The 15,829-nt window shown below is 40.3% G+C and overlaps 1 protein-coding gene across 2 annotated transcripts; it reads left to right on the top strand.

Moving 5' to 3' along the window:
• Positions 1 to 1,328: 1,328 nt before the first annotated feature.
• klhl2 (kelch-like family member 2) lies at positions 1,329 to 15,790 on the top strand. 2 transcript variants are annotated; one of them, XM_026943090.3, is made up of 15 exons: positions 1,329 to 1,839; positions 4,180 to 4,305; positions 5,171 to 5,277; positions 5,419 to 5,540; positions 7,405 to 7,567; positions 8,205 to 8,314; positions 8,688 to 8,804; positions 9,135 to 9,284; positions 10,921 to 11,038; positions 11,317 to 11,514; positions 12,710 to 12,811; positions 13,043 to 13,171; positions 13,259 to 13,399; positions 13,793 to 13,936; positions 14,327 to 15,790. In XM_026943090.3, exons 1-15 carry the CDS (start codon positions 1,772 to 1,774, stop codon positions 14,353 to 14,355), a joined length of 1,824 nt encoding a protein of 607 aa, XP_026798891.1. In that variant the 5' UTR covers positions 1,329 to 1,771; the 3' UTR covers positions 14,356 to 15,790. The 2 variants fall into 2 exon arrangements, with proteins under 2 accessions (XP_026798891.1, XP_053086737.1); XM_053230762.1 differs by lacking the exon at positions 1,329 to 1,839 and having other exon boundaries at positions 5,175 to 5,277.
• The last annotated feature ends 39 nt before the right edge of the window (positions 15,791 to 15,829 follow it).

A 15,829-nucleotide genomic window follows, 5' to 3' on the forward strand; every position in this document is an offset into this window, starting at 1 on the left:
AGTTAAGAGTACAAGTATTCAACTTCAGTAAAACTCGTAAAGTACAAATGTTCGAAAATACAGTAGTGTTTAATAAATAATGAACTACATTCGCTCAAATATTTCCTCATGCCTGTTTTTTTTTTTTTTTGTGAAGAGATGTTGATGTTTATTTCACATTTATGGAAGGAGTCTCCAGTGTCAGTGCTTTGTAACACTCAGAGATCAAGCTGCAACTAATTTTTCCGACACTGGAGTCTTGAGGACAGAAGAATTTGGTAACATGATCAGCTGTTTTTCTGTTTTATTAACTTCAGAAGAAGAAAAAAAAAAAAAAAAGAGAGAGAGTCTGGTGACTGAACGGTTGTTTATAGCTGCTGTAACGTAAGTGAGAACCGGAACTTGTTTTTTCACGGATGCTCCACGACATTAAACGTAACCATAAACATTAAAAAGTATCATCGTCATTTATTAATAAATAAAAAAATGTGAAAGTTATTCATTCATTTATTTCCATTTTAAAGAATTATATTATGCCAATTGTCTTGTCTGTGTTTGACATGTATTACTATACGCATTTGTAGAAAGGGATAAAAAGGTTATTTTTAGTAGCTATTCCATCACTAGGCTCAATATAATGCTGTACCGATAAACGCTGAACAAGAGCAAAATATATAAATATATAAATAAATAAATAAATAAATAAGAATTCAATTTTATACCAAATGTAAAGACTATACAAACACTGATATTCATTTTTATTCCTTTTTTTTATTGTCAATGAATAAATTTAATTTGAAGCTGAAATAATAGGCTATGTTTATTCACAACAGTGTAATTATATAATAATTATAATTATTTTTTAAAAATCTAAGTTTTCATATTAAAAATCTGGAATAACTTTATTTTGTCTTATGCTTTGGATTGCGTGTAGTTGCAGCATATATAACTGTTTTTTGCCCAAACCTTTTAGAAATTTATTTAGATATTCTAAAGATTAAAAGTTGGGTATATTTTCTTTTTTATTTTTATTATTTAGAAACATTTTTTTACTCTATGTGCTATATAGTACACACACACACACACATATATATATATAAGTTTTATATAAATTACTATATATAAATTAAATTACTATAAAGAAATATATTCCTTGTTTGCATATTTGAATATTTATCTTCAGGGAACCTTTTAAATAATAGGGGTTAAATCACAAATAGCTCCATGCTCCCTAGAAAGGCTCCCTCCGTAAAGACGTCTAACCTTACGCACGGCGTGAGGAACTCGACTGCGCATGCGCTAAATCCATTCTGCGATCTGTAGTTAATATTCATTGCCGTACTTCCGGGTATGATTAGATGGAGATTGGGTGCATGACGGGTCTCGGTCTTCCACGGCAGGTGGCGCTGCTGTTCACGCCGCTGTTCCGCTCGGCGTTAAAGCAGCGTCTTTTCCCTTCACACAGCTCAAAGAGGAGAAAATAACAAGTGGCCGGGCAGAGCAAAACACATGGGACATGGCTGTCGTGCTTAGGGTAGCGACTCTGCTCTGAAGAAAGAGAGTGTGTGTCTGTGTGTGTGTGTGTGTGTGAGAGAGAGAGAGAGAGAGAGAGAGAGTGTGTGTGTGTGTGTGTGTGTGTGTGTGTGTGTGTGTGTGTGTGTGTTGTTGAGCCGCCCGTGTGTTTACAGTAGCTGGATGTGCAGCGACAGCTGAGCTGGACTCCTGTAACCCGAGGGACGGCGGCGGTGTGATGCGGATTTCCTCTCTCAGGGCCCCGATCCGCTGAGATGGAATGGTGCAAGAAAGTACTGACAGATATCGCGGCCTGAACACACACCACAACATGGAGATCCATCCGCTGTAAGCGCGCCGAACTAGCTAGCTAGCTCTCTCTCTCTCTCTGTCTCTCTCTCATTTCTCTCTCTCTCCCTGTCTCTCTCATTTCTCTCTCTCTCTCTCGTTTTTTTCTGTCTCTTTCTCTCTCTCTCATTCTCTCTTTCTCTCTCTCTCTCTCTCTCTCTCTGTGTGTGCGCGTGCGCGCGCGTGCCCTGAATGAACCATTGGGAACGGTCAGTCTCTAAATCTTCCACACAACGCTTGCTAGCAGTGTTGTGCGTTATTCGCTAACTTTTATCCGAATAATAATTGTAATATAATACTTCACAGAATATTGTCGTGTACAAACTAAAGAAGCACCTGTTGTTATATTAAAAACCCATTCCGACATTCTGTAATTGACAAACAACAACAACAACAAAAACAACAACAAAAACTAGCATTACACACCACAGTCAGAAGTAGTTCCGGCTGCAAGGCAAATCACAGGCTTATATTAATGCGCTCGTTCTAATACGTTATCGTTGCTATAGCAACAGCTTGTATAGGGAATGCTCCATTTACTTGAACAAGGCTACTAATAATAAAGATTATAATAATGATAATAATAATTGTGTTGCTCTTTATCGAAAGTAATTACGGCGATGTTTTCTGCTATGATGTAAGCGATCGTTTATTTCATAGACAATCCACGACATTAAATGTAACTGTAAATGGGTAAAAAGTACGAAGAATCATTTTTAGTGTAATCGCGGACAAATTGCTGTGATATAATCGAGCAGCAAAACACTTTAGGACGTGCTGTAAAAGGAGTCGGTTCATATCATAGTTGATTGTTTTCCTGTCTGAAAAAGGAACAAGGTTTCATTCCTTAATTTCTTTCATAGAAAAGACCACCATTAAGCAGCGATTATTTGGGAGACGGGTCTTTCTCAGCACAGAAGCGACGGCGACATCAGGTGCAGCAGTGTTGTCGAGGGTTTTTAAACACTGTATAGCTTTACTGGTCAGTTTATTACACACACCTACCTTTAGACACATGTAGGTGTCCAGTTAAAGATCACACAGCATGGGTTAGTCATCCTCTAGCCTTCACCAGTGATCGTTTCTAACCACATGACTGCTGTTGGCTGGAAAAGTTTGATCGTTGGACAGTTTCTCAAACCGGCAGTGACCCTGAGATCCCCTTACACTTGTTCTTAGCCAAATTGACGTACTTCGAAGTCTTGATCAAGGGTCCGACCCTGGCTCTCTGGCAGTTCTGGGATTTTTAACCAATGACCCTCTGATCACTAAGAGTCTCTGGTGGATCTCACCTCCACAGCCTGTGCGAAAAGCCGAAAGACCAACAACAACAACAACAACCGTCTGATCACTGACACTGTTCTTATTTTCACAGTTCACACACTAAGCGTTATCCAAATCATTTATGTTCATTGCGTCTATAGCAAAAATGCGAATTCCACCAATTGACGTTTGGACACGTTTCCCTAAAGTCTAAGATTAGTCCTTAAATTCCGTTATTACATGTAAAAAACAACTTTGAAATAATTTTAGTCATGAGTACATGACTAAACAAACCTTAAATAATGAATTCTGTAGATATAGAGTTTACTTTCTAAAATAAAGTGTTAAGAAAAAGGCATATTTTAACCCAAAGCAAATCAGAGATCAGTGTTAAAATAGATCACAACACTGCTAAGTGCTCGATTCTGATTGGTCAGATCCTGTAGTGTGTATTGTAGATGCTCCACAGACTTAAAGATGAATGAATAATAAACAGATTAAAAAAACATGTTGTTTAAAGACAGAAAAACATACACTCGATGATATGCTGAAGCTTTCTGTAAGAAGACATTTACGGAAGGAGTCTCCAGTGTCAGGGTCTAAAGCTGTACCTTTATGATTTCCACTACAGGAAAGTCTTTAGGACGGAGCACATCTGGGTTTTTTTTTCTTTCTTCTTTAATAAATAAATTGTCATTGTTGGCAAACTGCTGTCACAGATTGCTTGAAAATCTATAAAATACCGTTAAATGTATAAAAACAGGAGTACAGTTTAGTTCCTTGACTTGTTTGGTCTGTCAGTCTGCAGACTGTGAGAGCTGTAGGTCTTTTCACACGTTTCTCAGTATACTTTTATTTCCTCGTCACGTGTTTGATAGAGCGCAAACTGTAAACGAATTGTAAACGTTACAAAAGCAAAAGCTCAGTGAAATTCTATATTGTGATGTGTATTGATATTGTGATGGGAATGGTAAAGTATTGTGATCTGATAATTTTTGCAAAATCATCCTCCCCTAATTGTGTGCGCACGTATGTGTGTGTGTGTGTGTGTGTGTATGTGTGTATTTTTTCTTCCAGATGCACTAAGCTTTGCCATCATAAAGCTGTGGAGCTGAAGGATGACGTGTGTGAGAAGCAGAGCGCAGTCACTATTAACCCCCGACACATGAAGAAGGCTTTCAGGATCATGAACGAGTTGCGCAGGTACGTGAAAACTGCGTGTAATAGTAAACGAGTGTAATAACGTGCATGAGTACAGATTTGAGTTCAGAATGGACTAGTCAGTGAGCAGTTTAAACGATTAGTCAGCGTGAAGAAAGATCTAAACCCACGAAAGCCCTGGATTTAGTGAAAATAAAGCAACGAGTTTAAACTTATTTTAAAAAAAAAATCTTAGAATTTCATTACAAAGTCATTATATCTTGGACACTTGTGTTAATCTTAGTTATAAAGATTAATATGCAAGTCGCTCATGGTCTAAATTTTCCTGAATTTCTAGAAAAGTCAGTCACATGACATTGTAATATATAAAGAAATATAAAGCTGTAATAATAATAGCGTTTTTAATCAGCCTGCGGGATCGTCATCTGATTTTTCTGATTTTTTCTTGAAGTCTAATATGGATACGCTCGCTGTTTATAGCTACTATAACATACACAATAACACGAACAAGTTTGTTTCACAACGCTAACACAACCATAAAAAAGATTTTTTGAAAAAGTATGGCATGTCATTCTTTATTAAATATATAATGAAATATGAGTGTTGGCTTTGGTATAAGAGGAATAAAACATTCCAGGATATGCTTTTATTGAAAACTGTTAATAATAAAAGCTGCTAATAATAATAATAATCTAGATTAGATTTTTAAAATATTTATTTGTCAGCTTCACTAATATACTAGTTGGATTTTGGTTGATTAATCGATTAGTTAATTAGTTAATTAGCTAATAGTCTGTTTAATATTTACAAGGGAACAAACCAGAACAGTTTTTTAGTACAAAAAAAATAAAGCATAAAGAAGAAGACCGTTTTTGTGTGTGTGTAACGCTCTTTATTTCTCCGCCAGTCAGAGTGTGTTGTGCGACGTGACCATTGTTGCGGAGGACGTAGAGATTGCGGCACACCGAGTGGTTCTGGCGGCTGGGAGCCCGTATTTCCATGCCATGTTTACAGGTTTACCCTCAATCTAATAATAATAATAATAATAATAATAATAATAATACCAGTTCTGGATAGATACAATGTGTGTGTGTGTGTGTGTTGTTTTGATGTGTATGTGGTGTGTATTGGGATAATGATTGTGCGTGTTTGTAGGTGAGATGAGTGAGAGCAGACAGAAGAAGGTGCGGATAAAGGAGATAGACGGCTGGACGCTGGGGATGCTGATCGATTATGTGTACACTGCCGAAATCCAGGTCACCGAAGAGAACGTACAGGTAACACACACACACACACACACACACACACAGTGTAAAGTGAGAGCTGACACTGTCCTTTGTGAACGGTGGATAGAAAAATTAATATGGCGTAAAACCACTGACTAAGCGTTTACATTTTTTTTTTTTTTCTTATTTGGTCACTTGCCAGCTCCCACCCACCATCCATCTCCCCAATCATACGACAGCTAACACGTGTTTCCTCCAAGACACGTGACGCCAGCCATCTTCATCTTTTTGATCCTGCGTCACAGGGCACTGTAACACACCCGGAGGAAAGCGCTATCTACCCTCTTCCGCATACATGAGCTCACTTGTTCCGCGTACATGAGCACTCATGATTGGCTAGTGTCGCTGTGATTGACAGAGAGAGAGAGAGAGAGAGAGAGAGAGAGAGAGAGTGATAATTCATACTAGCATATTCCGGTGTTAAATCGCGGAGCTCCTACGCAAAAAAACATAAACATTGGCGGATATGGTAATATAATACACATAATTGGATATCGTAGCAGAAATCATCTAGGGATTAATTCGCTATATCGCACAAGCCTTAATTCAAACAGTTAACTTTTGAATTTTTGATGTAAAAAGTCTACATCTATTAGTTAAGGATGTATTGTGTACCTTTTTATATCCACTGTATATGCATAAATACAAGCCACCATGTTTACCCCTTCCTACCTTTTCTTTTCTCCTTTCTTTGTCATGTCTCGCAAACGTAACGCACCAACCATTTCACTCATAATTCGCTTAATAAAGATAAAGGCTTCAGTAATGCTCTTGGTTCATTCATTTTTTTAGACTCGGGCCCCATTAGAGCAGTTGGGTTTGGTAGAGCGGTAAATAAAATTATTTATGCCAGCAATAATAAAAGCAGGGTTATGAAACGGTGCTGCAGTCTTCTGTCTCCTCTCTCAATCTAGAAGAAGTAGTAGTCGTAGTGGGAGTGGTGCACAGCTCTTCTTTTACTCATTTTCTCTACTTTTTCTTTAGTCGTCTACACTTTTTGTCCTTTTAGCTCATGGGCGCAATAGGAGCCCTTAATGAAATCTTGAGAAAATGTGAGCACGTGGGCGGTGTGTGTGTGTGGGTGGCATGTAAGTGTGTTAGTGTTCTGTGTGTGTGTGTGTGTGTGTTGAATAACACTTCGAGTGTGTGTTCTCACTAACACCCAGTGCTCTACGGTCTGGCGTACAGTTAACATTCCTAAAGCTCAGTTTGTTATGAAACACTGCTTCACTAATGAGGAGCAAAAGGTCTGCACTGTTTTAACTGTTTCACAGCGTCCATCTGGATGCTCGCTCACCTCTGTTAGTGTAGCTACTGACAAATTAAAGGGGAAAAAAAACAAAAACACAACATTAAAGTGTGTTAGTAAGGTGTTGGGTCACCACATGTTGCCAGAATGTTGTCAAGCTTGCCTTGCCTTGGCTTGCCTTGTTGGTGATCTAAGTCTCTGGAACTGTACTGGAGAGATGAGCGTTGTTCTTCCTACAGATATTCTGCTCAGATATTCAAAATCTCACAGCTGTAGTATATTGCAAACTGGTTAATGTGAAGGCCATAGCATATGAGTTACATCATCCTCATTAAACCATTCAGTGAGCCCCGATGGCTGTCTATAGGTGAGCCCTCGGATGTGGATGTGGGCGGAGTCGTCCTGTAGGAGACATCACTATAGGAATGTTTCGTTATGAGATAAAGTTAGAAGAGCTACAGTATTGATTTGCAGTGATGCTTCACAAACCATGCCAGCAATATGCACCCAGCATTCAGGCTCCAGATTCACCACAACGATGTGGTTATTGTAGATGAATGAATGAATGAATACGTGAATGAATTTCCTTCGTGCACATGTGCCCAGGTGCTGCTGCCGGCCGCCGGTCTTCTCCAGCTACAGGAAGTGAAAAGAGCATGTTGCGAGTTTCTCTCCACTCAGCTCCACCCCACAAACTGCCTCGGAATCCGGGCCTTCGCTGACCTGCACGCTTGCTCTGATCTCCTCAACCTGGCCAACTCGTATGCAGGTAGGTGTGTGTGTGTGTGTGTGTGTGTGTCTGAGGGTGTCTAAGAGTAGACTTTTGTGTTTGGGTTAAGACAACATTTGTAAGGAATAAAACACAATAAGCATGCTGTTATAGAAAAATAATCAACAACATGGTGTGATGTAGCCTGACATAAAGGCTAGTTAGTATTAATACCAATGTTTATTATTCCCAGTTTATTATCTACTTTAATGTTGTGGAACATTAGTGGGAAGTTGCTTCCTGTTAGCATAACTGTAGCTGTTACGTAAAATGTAGCTTGTAATGCTACAGAGAAACCAGAATTGTCCTCTGTTCGGAAAAATTTCGTGTCGGAAATCTTCCTGTTACAAGATGCTGAAACTGGAGACTCCTTCCATAAATGTTAAAAAAAAAAAAAAAAAAAATCACTGTACCAATGGAGATTTAGATGTTTTTAATCTATTTATTATTGATCTTAGATTATGTGGAACATCCGCCTTACAATCCCAGTGAATTTTCTGTTACTATAGAAACGATAGCATTGCTTGTACAAAATTGGTAAAGCTGTTTATTATTTGTTATAGTGTTTTGAATCTTTTTTTTTTTTTTTTTTTTTTAATTTTTTTTTTTATTCATTCTCACATTCCTACACACACAGAGCAGCACTTCTCGGAGGTGATGCAGTGTGAGGAGTTCCTCAACCTGGGCATGGAGCAAGTGTGCAGCCTTATCGCCAGCGACAAACTCACTATTCCTTCGGAAGAGAAGGTACCCCACACGCGCACACACACACACACACACACACACACACACACATACGCGTACACTGAGGAACTACGAAGAAATCAGCCATAATGTGTGAACTTGTGTTCTCCTTGCTGTCTATAGACTCTATTTACTACCTCACAGATATACAAAACACAACCAGCTGTCCCATGATGCTTTGCTGAATCATTGCTATGGCAATGAGCATCATGCAATAGTCGTCCAGGGTTGTCTTGGCAACGGGAGGCAGCACAGAAGGGCTGTTAAAATGACTTGAAATTGAAATGAATTGGATGCAAGTTGTGCTGTGTTGTGCTGAACAGCCTGGTCTGGAAAGTGGCATTATGCTAATTGGCTGTTTTGTGTTCGTGTGTAGGTGTTCGAAGCGGTCATCGCGTGGGTCAAACACGATAAGGATGTGCGACAGGAACATATGTCTCATCTGATGGAGCATGTACGCCTGCCTCTCCTCTCCAGAGAGTACCTCGTACAGGTTGGTGTGTGACACGAGGATTAAAATCGCTTATGCATCAATAGATATATTTCCATCCAAGTGCAGCAAATACGGAATAAAATTTCCCTTTATGTTAAAATGACCTCCTCGATAAATTTATTGCTGAGTTAATGTATAGAAATGCCACAATAATTAACGAAATGTAATTGTAAGAGTATGGCATAGCGCATTTGTGCCTCACTAGCGCCGTGAAGCAGTCATATTCTTACAGCTGACGGAAATGCTGCAACAGTTCAGTGTTGATTAAATGTGTTGGTGTATTTGCATTGAAACATGATGGATGGTGTAAGAATGTGTGTGACTGTGCAGAGGGTGGAGGAGGAAACGCTGGTGAAGAACAGCAGTGCTTGTAAAGACTACCTGATTGAGGCCATGAAGTACCACCTGCTGCCGGCCGAGCAGCGCTCCATGATGAAGACCGTCCGCACCAGAGTGCGCACGCCAGTCAGCTACCCGAAGGTGTGTATGTGTGTGTGTGTGTCTGTCTGTGTGTGTTTATTACACATGCTCAGTGTTTCTTAAAACGACACATAACTGCTGTTTTAAAAAGGTATTAAATAGTTTAAAAATAGCTGCAAGCAGCGATTTGAGGGGCCCAAACACCAAAGGTGCAGCTGTATGTGTCTGTGTGTCTGTGTGTCTGTGTGTGTGTGTGTGTGTGTGTGTGTTTATTACACATGCTCAGTGTTTCTTAAAACAACACATAACTGCTGTTTTAAAAAGGTATTAAATAGTTTAAAAATAGCTGCAAGCAGCGATTTGAGGGGCCCAAGCACCAAAGGTGCAGCTGTATGTGTCTGTGTGTCTGTGTGTCTGTGTGTCTGTGTGTCTGTGTGTGTGTGCGTGTGTGCGCGTGTGTGTGTGTTTATTACACATACTCAGTGTTTCTTAAAACGACACATAACTGCTGTTTTAAAAAGGTATTAAATAGTTTAAAAATAGCTGCAAGCAGCGATTTGAGGGGCCCAAGCACCAAAGGTGCAGCTGTATGTTTCTGTGTGTGTGTGTGTGTGTGTGTGTGTGTGTGTGTGTGTGTGTGTGTGTGTGTGTGTTAGGAGCCAGTGGATATTATTATGCTGCATCACTGAACAGACATATGAACTTTGGGCCACGTTACATGATGTACAGTGCAGTTAGTGGCACGTTAATTGATCTCCTCACTGTGGCGACACAATAGAAGAGATCAAAAAATTCCTTTGCAATTTATCAATTTGCTTTTTATAACTATCATTTGATATTAAAATATGCTGCACTATAAAAAATGCGTGTACTCGGTTTGCGTCTCAGAGGAGAAAGTGTTCTTGTAGGCAAGCATCTGTTCTTATTCCATACACAAAGGTGCGTTTATATCTTTGTGAGGATATGTGACGTATTCCAGCCAAAAGCAACTAAATAAATGGTGCTAAAAGACGCTGACTCACCTACCAAAGGACACAGGGGACTTTTAAACCCTATTTTTTTGCCTGTGTGATCTAGAGCAGCGTTTCTCTTTTTTGCTTTACCACATGAGTCAGCTGAACAGCTAAGGCTTTGTTCACACAGCAGGACAAATCTGATTTATTTCTAGACTGAGTGTCTTCATTGCAAATAAGTTATGAAATTCAGATAGTTTCTTTCAAGTTACATTTGCTTGCATAGCATAGCTCGCTAGTTAGCTAACCACCCACACGTATTTTGTCATGTATTATTATGTTAAGGGCTACAGTGGAGCTGACAGTGACAAAATTCAGTATTCTAATATGCAGTTTGGAATGCAGCCCATATCATCGCAAATGTTTTCTCACCAGGAAGCACAGTCAGCTAAAACCCAAATGAGCAAGAAATCCAAACTGACCTCATGCTTTTTGTTCTCCTGCTGAAGTTTGGGCTGCATGTTTAAACATAGCCTAGTCATCAAGAGTCGAAATCAACAAACAACAGAGAAATTCGAGGAAATCTGAGTGGAAATTTGAGGATTTGATTAGTTTCAGTGGTTAAAGAGTTTTACCAGGGGGAAATGTGTGTTCTGAGTTGTTGTTGTGGTCCTTAAACCTTTTACAATGCAGTATGTCAATGTGAGTGTGTGTGTGTGTGTGTGTGTGTGTGTGTTTTGTAGGTGATGGTGGTTGTTGGGGGCCAAGCACCGAAAGCTATCCGCAGTGTGGAATGTTATGACTTTGAAGAGGAGAGATGGTTCCAGGTGGCAGAACTGCCATCCAGACGATGTCGAGCAGGTTCAGATCCCCCACTTCCCATCCATCCACACATCCCACCCCCCAACACACACACACACACACACACACACACACACACACAAACAAATAGTGGTTGTCTGGTAAATCAGATCAAATGCCTTATGTGGCAAAAAAGGTTTTTACTATTGGCTTATTATTAGCTGGTTCTTAACAACTGTACAATTCTTTTTTTTTATCTATTAACTGCAGATCATTTTTCTTTCTGATTCCTCCACAACTCTCTCTCTGTGCGTGTGTCTGTATGTGTGCGTGTGTAGGCGTAGTGTACATGGGTGGCATGGTGTACGCTGTCGGAGGCTTTAACGGCTCTCTGCGTGTGAGGACAGTGGACGCGTACGACCCTGTGAAAGACGAGTGGTGCTGCGTGAGCAGTATGCAGGACCGGAGGTCCACACTAGGTGCCGCTGTTCTCAACGGACTCCTTTACGCCGTGGGTGGTTTTGATGGCAGCACAGGTAAAGACCAAGACAGAAACCCCGAGACGCCGACGATGCCAATGATACCATTTTTAAGTTAAGATACATATATTTTTAAAAATGTGTCTCGTCAGTGTTAGAAGATTTTACTATTTTCATGTAAAAACTCATTAATTAAAAGATTTTAGTGCAGTTACCTTCAGCTACGTTCATAAATAAATTATAATACACATAAATTGGTTTTAACTGTTAAAATGAAGTTAATGTCATGTTTTTGTGTGAAAGGTGACTTCTATTACTTGTGACTGTTAAAAGTTGGGGTTCATTTTAAAGCAACTACACCGTTCTGCCTGAAAACATCACTCAGTCTGTGGAAATTTGCTGGTCATGCGCATGACTAATGCTACGTGGTTTGCTAATGAATTAATCAGAAGTACAGTGTCCTGTAAATAACCAGTATTTAGTATTAGCTAGAATTTGACTTGCTGTCTAGCCAATTACTGGACTCAATTCTAGTCTAATCTGGCATTAGCAAAGAAAACAGACTAACTTAGTAAAACATAGCCAGTTAATTCGAGCAAATCAGCGAAACTTACCTCAACACACTTTCAGATTAGATGGAGTTCAGACCTTCTAGGCAGGCAAAGGCGACACGTCATTTTATACAAGTCTTTGGTAATTCCAGCATATGGAAGCATTTTACTGAGGTAGGGCCAGGGGCGTTCATCCTCAAGTTCAACACTGCAGTCTTGTGGCCTGTTCATCTTCAGAATCACAGATACCTCTAGCATTAACTACATTGTGTAGCATGAGGAGATCACAGCAGGTGACAAATCAGCACGATCCTTGATAGTTTTTTACGTTGATGAACTTGACAAGATGCTAATTTGAAATGATTGGGTGTTCTGATGCCAATTTGTGATTTGTAATGAGTATTTATTTATGAGGTCTAAATAAAAATGTGAGGGGTAGAAAGTAAGCTTTTGTTTTTCTTGGAAGTGTAAAAAAATATTCAATTTCAATAATACTATAAGTAAAGTATAAACACCCCGAAATAATACTGATGTATAATCATGAAATATGAAGTATTAACGAAGTATTTCCAACCCAATAGTATTCAGCTTGTGAATATGTACACTGCATTGCCTGGTAACTCAGGAAACACACGGAAGTGGAAGACCTCGCATTGCGAATGTCAGAAGATGAAATATTCAGAGGTATTTTTGTCGCGCAGGTCTGGCTACTGTTGAGGCGTACAACTCGAAGACCAACGAATGGTTCCACATAGCTCCCATGAACACCCGGCGCAGCAGCGTAGGAGTGGGCGTGGTCGGAGGTGAGCGGAGCCAATCGGAGCCAATCTTGCACTGTATATTCAATGTGCAAAATATCCAACAGGATAAATATCTGTACACAAAGAATGTGTGTTCTGTATTGCATTTTGTTCAATGTGTGCCATTAGAATAATATATTTTTTTAAACGTGACACTGGTAAGGGTTTCAGCGTAGACACAAACATTCATGCTGATGTGTTCTATTGTGCGTGCGTGTGTCTGTGTGTGCGCAGGTATACTGTATGCAGTTGGTGGATATGATGGAGCGACACGTCAGTGTTTGAGCACCGTGGAGGCGTATAACCCGAACACCAACGAGTGGTCATACGTAGCAGAGATGGGCACGCGGCGCAGCGGAGCAGGTCACACACACATGCACATGTCTCCTAAATGCTGATTTATGATTGTTTACTTCACAGATTGTAGTTTATACCGAGTGTGTTTGACAGGGGTGGGTGTGCTGAAAGGACTGCTGTATGCGGTGGGCGGGCACGACGGCCCGTTAGTCAGGAAGAGCTGTGAGGTGTACGACCCCGTCTCCTGCACCTGGAAACAAGTGGCCGACATGAACATGTGTCGCCGGAACGCAGGTAGGCTGGACATTCACTCAGTTACTCCACTAATGCTGGGAGGGAAACACCTAGTGCTGTTGTCCTGCATTAAAGGAAACCTTTTCAGCACATCTGAAGCATATGTGTGATTTCCACAGGCAAAAATTTGAACAAGAAAACCTGTTCATTCAAAACACAAGTGTAAGGAAAGTCTAAGGGCAGGGCAAAACTTTTCCAATGTCCTCTAAAGAATGCGAACTCTTTAACATAAGCACCACACCGATGGCCTCGTGGCATATCTTGTTTTTTCATGTGAGCAATATTTTGATTTGTAATCCTTCCTTTGTGGAAGTGCGACAACAGCGGAAGCGTGATGTACCTGCCTGAACCGTGCTTAGCCAACGTTAGCTGATGTCACGTGTCCCTCTGTAGGAGTGTGTGCAGTCGGCAATCTGCTGTATGTGATCGGGGGTGACGACGGCTCTTGTAACCTGGCGTCGGTGGAGTTTTATAATCCCAGTACGGATAAGTGGACCATATTGCCAAGCTGCATGAGCACCGGGCGCAGCTACGCAGGTCAGACACACAAACCAACAGCCTGATGTGATGTAAACTGTGATTGTACACGTAACTCCAGTGGAAACCGGCTGGCAGAATATAAAAATAATACATACATACATAACATATTAGATGGTTAAAAACCCTTTAGAAATGATCATTTGGCATAAATCCCAAAACAAGTGCAACTTTGAATAATCAGCTAATAACCACAGGTCAGATGATAGCATATATATTCTTTAAGATCCTTAGCACAGTTAGTTTATGAATAAATGTGTGAATGTGTGATGATTAGTCAGCAACAGCACCCTCTTGTGGCTGCTTTAAAACTTACAGTTTAATTGCAGTGTTATACAGTATGAAACTAATGTAAAAAATGGTTTTTCGTGTGTGTGTTTGTGTGCGCAGGTGTGACGATCATTGATAAACCTCTTTGAGCAACTGAAGAGTTGAAACTCTGTTGAAGTGGAAGCTGAAAATAAGCTGATGTGATGCTGAGGTGTGGCTCACACTGAGGACGAGGCTGAAGCTTCCTCCTGGAGCTGCTTCATGATTCAGAAGGCCTGGACAACACTGCTCTCTCTCTCTCTCTTTCTCTCTCTCTTTTTCTCTCTCACACACACTCTCTCTCTCTGTGTCTCTCTATCTCTCTTCCTGTCTCTCTCGATAACACTTGGTCTGCATCTCTTTGCCTCTCTGTCTCTACCTGTCTTTATATCTCTGTCTGTTTATCGCTTTATCTTCATCTCTCTCTGTCTCAATTTCTCTATCTGTCTTTCACTCTCTTTCTCGTTTACGTAGTCACTCACTACTCACACATTTTTCCCTCTTCTTTCTTCTTTTTCTTGTTGTCCCCCCCTCTCTTTCTCTCTCTCTCTTTCTGCCTCTTCCTTATATTTGAGAGTAGTTACAGTATGATGAAGATTTTTGCACTTTTACAGCAAAGTACTAACCAAGCGCGATGGTTCAAACTCTAACGTAACGTAAAGGATGCCTCTGAAAACACTAGCGTAACGTTCCAGCGTCTGTGGGCGGGGTTGGTAGTGAACCCGTAGACCTGAAGGAAACCCCTCACTCATCGTGGATGTGTTTGACTCGGAACGGGACCCGATTAAAACGGACCAGCACTTTCTCGCTCTGAATCTCTGAAAGTCGCTGGACTGAAGAGATGATTTTATGAAGAAGGATGGACTAATGGACTAGATTGCTGTTATTCGATTTTATGGCAGGAACGAGAGCTGCTAATCTACAAGCAAAAGCTGCATCGGGTGAACATTAATAGGAGATTTGCGCTTGCATTTCTCGAGTTTTTTTTTTTTTTTTGCCAAACCACGGTTGAAAAGTCTTAACGCTGAACATTTCTTCATTTCTTACGCACCGCGTCTTTTAACTTTGCGACCCGTCTGGGTGTGAATATCGGTTCTGGATGTATCCGTGATGCGCTGCTCTGCTGCTGCGTGTGTCTGAGCATGTGTGTCATTTCGGATTGCTGCTGGCTGCTCGGCTGTGGAAGTGCTTTTGCATGGATCTAGGTTTTCGTGGTTTTGTGTGTGTGTGTGTGTGCGTGCGCGTGTGTACTGTTTTTAAACTACTGCAGTCATCTGTTCAGTGAAGAATGGGACACTGCGTCGCTCTGCCAACTGCTGAACACTGACCAAACGTGTACAAATGTTCTCTTTCTTTCCTTTCCTTTTATCTTCTGTACCTTTTCTATTCTCAGTTCTGTACTCTCTCTAGTATTTCTATTTCTCTATTATTAATTATTGTAATCAATATTAAAACTAAGCATTGGTCAAGAGGAATGCAGCGCATTTGAACCATTTCATAATGTGTTTTATATCATGAATAATAAACATGCTTCTTGTATTTAAATCTATTTGTGTGTGTGTTCACAGAACAAATCTCAGTTTA

The sequence above is a fragment of the Pangasianodon hypophthalmus genome, chromosome 28 (assembly GCF_027358585.1).
Source record: "Pangasianodon hypophthalmus isolate fPanHyp1 chromosome 28, fPanHyp1.pri, whole genome shotgun sequence".
In the NCBI taxonomy this organism is placed as follows: Eukaryota; Metazoa; Chordata; class Actinopteri; order Siluriformes; family Pangasiidae; genus Pangasianodon; species Pangasianodon hypophthalmus.

Coding starts and splice junctions, on each gene's coding strand:
- klhl2 (XM_026943090.3), top strand. CDS start 1,772: ATGGTGCAAGAAAGTACTGACAGATATCGCGGCCTGAACACACACCAC. Junction 1,840..4,179: donor AACATGGAGATCCATCCGCT/GTAAGCGCGCCG, acceptor TTTTTCTTCCAG/ATGCACTAAGCTTTGCCATC. Junction 9,285..10,920: donor CGCCAGTCAGCTACCCGAAG/GTGTGTATGTGT, acceptor TGTGTTTTGTAG/GTGATGGTGGTTGTTGGGGG.